The 9,978-nt window shown below is 36.5% G+C and overlaps 1 protein-coding gene across 3 annotated transcripts; it reads right to left on the minus strand.

Annotated features, from left to right (window-relative positions):
- Positions 1–4,109: 4,109 nt before the first annotated feature.
- On the minus strand, positions 4,110–9,555 carry LOC105917091 (lipopolysaccharide-induced tumor necrosis factor-alpha factor homolog). Of its 3 annotated transcripts, XM_036134860.1 has the most exons (6): positions 9,490–9,555; positions 6,497–6,670; positions 6,428–6,448; positions 6,186–6,239; positions 5,863–6,010; positions 4,110–4,492 (listed from the first exon to the last, which is right to left on the minus strand). In XM_036134860.1, the coding sequence occupies exons 2-6, from the start codon at positions 6,663–6,665 to the stop codon at positions 4,387–4,389; spliced, it is 498 nt and encodes a 165-aa protein (XP_035990753.1). In that variant the 5' UTR covers positions 6,666–6,670; positions 9,490–9,555; the 3' UTR covers positions 4,110–4,386. The 3 variants fall into 3 exon arrangements, with proteins under 3 accessions (XP_035990753.1, XP_035990751.1, XP_035990750.1); XM_036134858.1 differs by having other exon boundaries at positions 6,428–6,670; XM_036134857.1 differs by having other exon boundaries at positions 6,416–6,670.
- Between the last annotated feature and the right edge of the window lie 423 nt (positions 9,556–9,978).

The following is a 9,978-nucleotide window of genomic DNA, read 5'->3' on the forward strand; positions in this document are numbered from 1 at the left end:
CCCTTAACTGGCACACCCAAAATTCCAAAAACGGCAAAAAATATATCACCGAATTAAATTACATGCCGCTCTCCTCTCCCCTTTGGAGGAGAGGCAAAAGTGTGGTGTCTCTGTAAAGGTAACATTTAAATGTTTAAACTAAGAAGTCCAGTGTGGTAGTCTGGTAACAAGGTTTTAGTTACTGAAGTTGGAACACATAAAAAAATTTTAATTTTTTTGTTGTTTTTTTCAACATGCAGCAGCAAGCTGATGAAAATTTGCAAATTTGAATTTAATATAATAACAAAATTACTAATATAGATCTGTTTTTCTATAGGTATATCCAGGGGTTCTCCAAAACCTTTGTGATAAGTAATCAGAAAAAAGATTGTCACTCCTGTGACAAACTCCACCACTTCTTAGGTTTTAATTTGGGTCTTCCCAGAAGCTTTACATGTATTTCCTGGTGAAAATGTACGTCTAACACCAAAAGCTGATATTTACACACAAAGATGCACCAAGAGCGCATCGACCAGATTAGCTTTACGCCTGCTGTTGCTACGGAGTTTTAAAAGTCCTGTCCCACAAGAGATACATCCACGTGACCATGATTTCACTAGCTCGTCCGAGTAACATACCTCGAAACAGGAAGAGGGAGGGTTTTGATAAATGATTTGGTGTTAAACACTGACAAGGTAATTATAGTGGGGGATTTTAACATTCATGTTGAAACTGAATGTGATAACCTTAGTGTAGCCTTTAAAACTATCCTAGATTAAATTGGTTTTGCTCAAAATGTGCATAAACTGACACAAACTTGCCCTCATACTTTAGACCTTGTGCTGACATATGGCATTGATTGTGAAGAATAAACAGTATTTCCTCAAAACCCTGTCCTATCTGACCATTTTAATAACTTTTGAGTTTAATTTAACTGAGTTCTCCACCCTCAAAAGAGGGTTCCATTATAGTAGATCTTTATCGGATAATGATGTATTAAACTTTAAAGAGTCTGTCCCCCTTTTAATATCCTCATTATTGCAAAAATACCCTGCAGATGGTAGCAATGTTGTTTCTTCCCATTCACAAATAGATGCTTTTGTTAACAGTGTGACATCCTCATTGCGTTCGGCATTAGACAATGTAGCTCCCTTGAAAAAGAAGTTGATTATTCACAGGAAATGGCTTCCTGGTTTAATTTAGAGCTGCGTTCTTTGAAGCACAATGTTAGAAAATTGGTCAGAAAATGGCACACTACACACCAAGAGGAATCCTACCTAATCTGGAAAAACAGTCTATTGTATAAAAAAGACCCTTCGCAGAGTTAGAGCAGCATATTTTTCATCATTAATTGAGGAGAATAAAAATAATGCTAGATTTAGGACTTCTTCTTCAGGTTGACAGCTTCCCTCACCGCTGGTGTCCACCAGCGTGTTCGAGGGTTGCCGCCGCGACATGCACCGACAACCTTGCGGCCACAGCTCTGACTAGCCACCTCAACAATGGAGGCACGGAACATGGGCCACTCAGACTCAATGTCCCCCGCCTCCCTCGGAGTGTGTTCAGAGCTCTGTGACACGACTGGAGAAAAGCAGGAACAAATCAGCTGAGCACAAATGGAGAAAACAGAGAAACACCAATTTATGAGAAAATTGTGATTTTTGTTTTATTGCACAATATACTAGCTGAAGTTGTGAAGAAACCTCTTAATGCTTTAAATGACAGTTTCTGTGGTTTTAAAACCGTAAACTTTGTGTTAAAACTCCCCCTGTTTTCATCTTATATCGCAGCTACAGATTATTTTTGCCCGTTTTAGTTATTCCACGAGTCCCTAGACGAGGGACATGCGTCCTCGATGTTGCTTTAGCCCCTGTTCCCCAACCACTGTCCCTCCATCCCCCGTCTCCTCCGTCCCCCACCCCCAGTTGACACTTTAAAGATATCTGTTAGAAATCGTAAATTATCATACATCATTTTAAATGAAACATAAATAAGAGGAAAAAAATCTAAATGTTTCTATATCTGTACATGCAAAATTGTTATGGATACTTTAAGAAGTAATCCACTGGGATAAATATCTGGATCACACGTCTAATAATAAAATAAGCAAATCCTGTCTGAACTCTGTCTGCTTTGAAACTGTGTGTTGGAGAGTGTCACTGCAGGTTTCCGAGGTAAACCGCTCTACAGGCTGTTTTCAGTCACAATGTTAATATTTACACCTTTATATAGGATTCTGTCTCAGTCATTACAGAGGTGAGGAGAACTTTAATAAAAAATATCTCAACCGCAGTGAAATTATTTTTATTGGCTTTGTGGTGTTGGTAAATCAAGAAGAAGCAGATAGTATAGTTTTTTTAGTATAGTTCATTTTTCTCTTCTTCTCTTCCTCTCATCTCTTGTCATACACTGCCCTCTGCTGGTGAAGAAGTGTAATGTCTTAGTATACTCACTGGCTATATCAGTAAACACCCCCCAACCCCCAACTCATAGAGCACTCGCCGATATAACAGTTGTCTATGTGGTTTGAACTACTGTTTTTTTTATATAAAACATTATACGCAATAGCACAGCAGGAATATTACATTTTTTCCAACTCACATCTTCTTAGTTACAGAACACCTTTTTCTCTTTTCTAGTGGCAGAGCCTTATTATGAACAGTAATTTATGTTATCTTACTTAACGGCCATCTCTCTCTTCCACTTCTCCCACTTGTATGCTTAACCATTATTACGACTCAGGGTAACTTAAAGGTACCATATTAAAACAGACTGCCAAATAATGTGTATCCTTATTTCCTTACTATTCATTTGCTCCACATAAGCAAAGGAATAACTTCTGAATATAACTCAACATAACCAACCAACTTAAAATTCCTTCCCCATTAACAGTAACACACGTATTAAACTTTGCACTCCTAGACTGGTCTCATCACATGACCAAATGTCAGGTGTGCTGGTGTCTCCTACTTCCTCACCAACCACCTGTGATCCCTCTCCTCTTCCTGTGTGCATTCCACTTTTTCCTATTGCTCAAGATGAAAGTGTTTAACAGATCGGCAGTAGACCTGCAGTCTGAGAGCGAAGTGCTCTGTTAGGAACATATGGGGTAATCAGAGCTCTGATATATGATGGAGCTTGATTATTAAGGGTTTTATATGGGAGAAGTAGAATTTTAAGTTCTATTCTTGATTTATTTGATTATCAGTCGTAATGACACAGGAATTCCCCTACCGTGCAAAAACAGAAGCTAGAAATGATACATGATGATACAATAAATGTCATTGCAACATAAATTCCAACAAAATTTGTTCCCTTGGGGAGCAGTGGGCTGCCACTGTTCAGCACCCAGGGAACAATCTGGGGTTAAGGGTCTTGCTCAGAAAGCCAGAGTGGCAGTCCGTGGGAGTTGAACCCCAGAACCTCTTGAACACAAGCATAATGCTCTAACCACTGGGTCACCACACCACATCTGCAGTTGCCGCTGAGGTAAAAGCAACCTCCGGCCACATACTATGGTGCAAGGTAAACTGAGAGGATAAAGAAAAATTTAACAAACGTTACAGCTCATGAAAAAATATTTTAGCATCTTGTTTTATTATTTTATACATAGTGAGAATTATTGTGTTTTTGAATAAACGTCAAATCAATTATTTGTAGTAGAAGAAATCTACTTTTCCAAACTGAACCACATCCTCAGCCCAATGAAAGAATAGAATATACACTTCATATAACTTTTTATTTTTAAAGTGATTTTATGTGTTCACAATTTTAATACATCTCAAAAGAGTTAACACATAGGAAAACAAATTTAAAAACATTTTAGTGAGGATTAGTATTCGATTTGCTGAATAGTCATGATTCAAGCATGGTTTTAGAGCAAGTACACATCAAGTAAATGTAAATCTCCATGTGATGTCATTCTGCATGATTTTAAAAGGATTTTATCATGTTTAATTTTACATGAAAATATAATTTGTTAATGTTTCATGAAATTCAAGTTTAAATATCTTTCAAAATGTTTAATGTGATTAATGTTCCAAAAAAATATATATATTTTGTGCATGTTGATATTTGCAAAGGTCAACAAATAAACTTTTAATTTTTTAAATTCATTTTATTTTTAAAGAGGTGTTTGTTATCAATATCGAGGCCATTTGATAACATTGGAATAAGCAAAGTTTTGCTTGAAGAAAAAAAAAGATTCCTCTGATCATGAATTCAATGATTATACTATATCAAATCTGTTAAAAAATTAAACACCATTCAATATACAAAAACCACATTAATGTAAATTTTTTTATGATTTGTAAAAGGATATCTGGGAAAACTTAATAAATGTATTACAGTCCACCTTTAAAGAGGTTCAGCAGACATTGCTTAATCAGCGGGATTCAACATTGTGTTTCAGCGGCGTTTGTAGATGTGCAGGACATTGTTGCATGACGGGCAGGAATGTTCCACATCCTTGCAAGCCGGCACAAAGAAAGGGATCAAACAGCAAGGCCAGCACCTGTTGTGGAGGACAGGATTAAAATAGATAGAAAAATAATTTATTGTGTGCACGTTAATGTATTACTGATTAAAGCTGGTGAGCAAACTCACTCCTTCACCATGATTTGTTTGTAAAGTTGTAAGAAGGAAAGCAAATATCAGTCCAGATATGATCATAAACTCCAATCAGTGCTTGAGTTTATAGAGGTTTAATTTTGCTTGACAAATCCAGAGTTGATGCTGTATCTGCAGTTTTAATTAGAGCTTTACACTTTTGTGTTTGTATTTGTTTATGACCCTCTGCTTTTTGATATGAACAGAAACATATTTACAAAGGGATGACCTTAGGACTGAACATTAAATGATAGAATAGAATAGAATAGAATAGAATAGAATAGAATAGAATAGAATAGAATAGAATAGAATAGAATAAGGGACAGCTCGTGTGAGATGTTTTGGAGATAAAGTCAGAGAGGTCAGACTGAGATAGTTTGTACTGGTGTTGGGGAGTTCATCACTAAAAGGATGTTGATGCTGAAACTGCCAGGCAGGAGGCCTAGAGGAAGACTAAAGGGGAGATTTATAGATTCAATTAAAGAGGGCATGAAGGTAGCTGCTGTGTGAGAAGAGGATACAGAAGATAGGGTTGGATGGAGACAGGTGACTTGCTGTGGCAAGCCCTGAAAAGGAAACGCCAAAAGACAAAAAAGAATTGATTAGAATAGAATAATCCTTTATTATTCCGCAGTGGGGAAATTCATGTGTACCAATACCACATTTACAACATAAGAAACAAAGTTGTACAGTTGTTAAAAGTAGCATGTTCAAGCAAACAAAGACATGTACAACTGAGTAGGGTAATTTTAAGAAATGTACAAAACATATGTGTTATCATTTTTTCCTTTTCTTTTTGGACTGTTTGGACTGATCATTCTCCACTCCATGCTCTTCAGCTCACCTGTCACTCTGCTTACATATATCTGCCTCACTCAAGCACTCATTGCCTCCATGTGGTTTCTCGTCGCTCAGCCTGCTGACCCTTTGGACCTGTTCCTTGCCTGCCCTCTCTAGCTGGCTTACTAGCGCTTGTGTGCACCGCCTGGTTTAGGATTGTTCCTGGGGATTCTGTGTCTTGCTCTAGCCTCGCTAGGGCAGAGCAAGACACCCAGTAGAAGTTTCAATTAACTTTTTTAAACTTTCAGATTTTCAACAAGTTGTTGTTTTACTTGGTCTTGGAACATTAAATACAGTGAGATATATGTAATTCATTGGTGAAAATACTCAAAGCTTCAGTATATAACTTTGCTGTTTCTCTACTTCTCAGGTAATCACTGACCAATTGACATAGTTGGTCTGAACTAAAATGTTCATGTTTTAGGCTTTACTCACCCAAAAATACACAGCACTCCAACAATGGTCCAGGTGAGTATGCCCACTTTGTATTCGGTGGAGGTCACAACACTGACCTGGCAGTGTGGACATAGCATTCTCCCTGGAGCATCAGTGGGCATCGGTTGCATCACCACTATCTGGTTCACTGTTAATCACACTTTGTTAAAGATACACCACTGGTTTTTAAACTCTAATATATATATATATATATATATATATATATATATATATATATATATATATATATATATATATATATATATATATGTTAAACTTCAAACTCATTTTCAGTTTTGAAAAAAAAATTACAAGATACTCACCTGGCAGGGCATTTTGATTTTGTTGTGTAACAAACTGTAAAACTGGCTGTTGAGCTAGACACAAAAAAATAACTTTGAATACTCAAAATCAAGTATAAAAACATATTAGAGTTAACTGAATGCATAAACTGGTAAAAAGAAAAGAAAAAAAGAAGCTTTTAGCATGTGAAGATTGCTGACAGTATTAACAGAAAAAAAGCATGTAATAGAAATTACACTGAATATGATACCTGATGTCTTACCAGGTTGGGGATGTTGCTGAGAAACAGGCTGGGGACATTGCTCACTAACAGGCTGGGGACATTGCTGAGCATCAGGCTGGGGACATTGCTGAGTAACAGGCTGAGATACTGCCTGGTCATTGTGATGAGCCTCGGGTGCAGGCTGATTGATGACCACATTATGGTCTAAAGGGGGACCAGGATATGGTGGCGCTGGGGTATCTTCAGTAACTGCAGGAGGTTCTTCATTTTTTTCCATTATACCTGTTAAGGACATAAAAGATAACATTGCAAAGCTGTAAAATATTAAATGTCTCCAGCGGTTTTTTCTGACTTCTTTCAGTGAGGAAGGAGAATAAACAACAAGCTTATTAAGTGCTTAAAATAAAGAGTGTTTTAGTGCAGCATGGAAGAATGCATAAAAAGTTGTCTTTCAGGTTGGAGCATTTTAAAGCAATGCATGACTTCTTCCCAGAATAAGATCCATTGTGAACTAAAAGCATGCAATGTCTGCATTCACCATAACAAAAATAGAACGTGACACATATTTAAAGCAGGTCGGTGTTTTCACATGAAACTGTTGTCTTGTGTTACGATTGCCAATGTTCACCCAGTAGTGCAGACTGGACTCGGAGTTAATCATGCAGAAATGAATGTGGCAGCACACGCCTGTGATTGGCTGTAAGGATACTGGACCCCCATCTGACACACTGAGCTCCTGTGTGGACCATTTCTAGAAGCCATAGAAGCCCTTTAAAAGACACTCTGAAAGCCACATTCAGAGGGGCTGCATTTGAACAGTTATAGAGTTTAGTGTTTCTCCCTGTTTTGTATTTTCTTGTTGTTGGGTTGGTTTTGCTGAGAAGCTGTTTTATTTAAGCTTGTTAATTCCATTTTTTTGTTTCATCTGGTTTAACAACATGTAGAATGTTGTCTTTTTTTTTTTTTTTTTAAAAGCTTATAAATAAACCTTTAATGAATTTTACCACCCAAACTCTTTCATTTTATATTTCCCAGTTCTTCCAGTCAACTGCGTGTCTAACATGCATCCTTAGTCAGTGTCTGCCCTACCAAAAATTTAATTATGGTAACACATAAAGCTTCTTGATTCTTGATAATTGATTGAACAGAGCTCTGAGATGCTTAAAGCTTGTGAAAAAGTTTCATAAACTAATCCTGCTTTCTGTCATATTTGTATCTCTGGCCAATCTGTTGTGTTCCTTGGTTTTCTTGATGCTGCTTATTCTCTAATGTTTTCTAACAAAGAATTATACTGGACTCTATTTTCTAAATAGGTGAATTGCTCTGAACGCAGCTGGTTGCACCAGATTTAATTTGGGGGTATTAGACTAAAGGGCACTTGATATACTGTAGATTTTTATTTCCCAAAGCACGATTTGAATAAATTTTTAATAAAATGCTTCAAAGGTTAGAATATTATAAAATGTGGAACGGTTTAATGTGTAGGAATATTTTTCAAAGCACTACGCAAGCCCCAACACACTTCCGAAAAGTAATTCACATTTATTAAAATGTCTAAGGCAAGTTTCAACTTCACCAAGTAGTCCCCGAGGATCACATGTGATGCCCACGGCATTTCTAAAAAAAAAAAGCACTATCCACCAGTGAGCTTCATCTAAAACTTTATTTTATTGTTTCTCTTCTTGTTTAATTACACTTGCATTTATATAAATTTAAAAATGACAATATATACTAACGACCTGTCCAGGGTGTACCCCGCCTCTCGCCCAGTGAATGCTGGAGATAGGCACCAGCACCCCCCGCAACCCCATGAGGGATAAAGCGGTTCGGAAAATGGATGGATGGAATATATACTAACAAAGTATTTATTTATTACATAAAGTTGAGGTGAACTCTGACTTTTCTAGTTTAAAAGGTCAGTACTGGTAGCCCTTCATATAACAATGAAATAGCTCTCCGTTTCAAAAAGGTTGGTGACCCCTGGTCTAATGCCTTCTGATTCTCAAGCTTTATATGTTAAAAAACACATGCATTCCCTTTTCACGAGGTCAACAAAATGAACAGAAATACCTGTGGTGAGGAAGAAAATTGTTCAAAACAACTCAGTTGAAACAAGGATACTGCTGGCTTATCAGTGAGCTAGCATCTCACCAAACTGGTTCACCTGAGTGAAAAGCACTTGTTTCATACCCTAAGTATCCTGGAATTGCACTTGGCTGTTCACTGTGACATAGAGTTGAAGCTGCTGCCAACATGTGAAAGGAACAATGAGTCATTTTCATTTTCAATGCAAATGGTTACCGAAAATAAGCTATGTCAACAGAAAAAATTATCCCAAGCATCTAAAGATTGCAGACTTCTTTGTACCTGTCCACCTACTACCTGGAACTCAGTCCCCCTTCTGTTTATACACTGAAATCTTTGTACAAATTGCTACTGACACTTCTCCAGATTAAAAGGCTTCTTTGCCACACAAAATTTGTTAATTTGTAAAATTATATATAAAATCACTGACACATATCTTCTAGCATTATATTTGTATATTTTTATATTTGACTTTATATTAAGGAAAGAAATGCAAAAGGGCATATACAAGTACATTTGAATAAATTTGTTTATTATTGAAAAGTTAATTTATTTCAGTAACTCAGTTGCCTAAGTGAAGCTATTGCACAAAGACTGGTGCTTTCAAACCTTTATTTCTGTTAATTGTAAAGATTTTTCTGCTTACACATAATGAAAATACAGCAAATAAGATTAGAATATTACATCTGAGCAGTAAAAAATATAGAGAAAATAGAGAAATGTGGGCTTAAAGAAAAGCATGTTCAATACCTACTTGCTTTTCTTTAAGCCCACATTTCTCTATATTTTTTTATTATTTTGTTCAATACCTACTTAAAGGTTATTTTCAAAAAGTACTTTTATTCTGACAGAAGAGTCTCATCAGAAAACATTAAAATTAACTTGGTTACACTTGTATGCTGTAATAAAGTACAGGAATCTGGAATTAAGAAAGAAACACAGATGACTATAGAGGTATTAGTGTTGCTAGAATATTTCTTCTATTCTAGTAACCTGTAAGTTTTAGATTTTCTTACCCTCTGAAAGGTTTGCTGAATGCCTTGATGATCAGGAGGATGCGGGACACCTAGAGAGTGTCTTCTTAATCTGACACATGACAATAGTCAATGCCAAACATTTTGTGTTGCAGTGGGCCAGGAAAAAGGTGGAGCAACACAGTAGGCAAACAGAAGTATGTGAGAAGTGTAGCTTCTTTTTTTTAAAAAAGTTAAATTGGCTGGCAACATGTTGCCCATTGTAGATCAGTAAACGCCAAATGTTGAAAAAAGAAGACGTGACAATATAAAACCTTAAAGTCTATATTGATTCTTACCAATGACAATGTCCTCTTTTCAACTGTTTCAACATGCTGCAGTTTGGGGGCATCAGTTTTACACCTACAGTTTATCAGAGTAGTCCTATTTCATCATGTTGTCTCTTTCCTATGACAAAACGTAGAACTGTGCCTCATGGGGCTGCATATTTATCCTTTTTCTTTCATATAATTGAATCAAATGGATGGCTGT

Source organism: Fundulus heteroclitus, unplaced genomic scaffold (genome assembly GCF_011125445.2).
Source record: "Fundulus heteroclitus isolate FHET01 unplaced genomic scaffold, MU-UCD_Fhet_4.1 scaffold_92, whole genome shotgun sequence".
In the NCBI taxonomy this organism is placed as follows: domain Eukaryota; kingdom Metazoa; phylum Chordata; class Actinopteri; order Cyprinodontiformes; family Fundulidae; genus Fundulus; species Fundulus heteroclitus.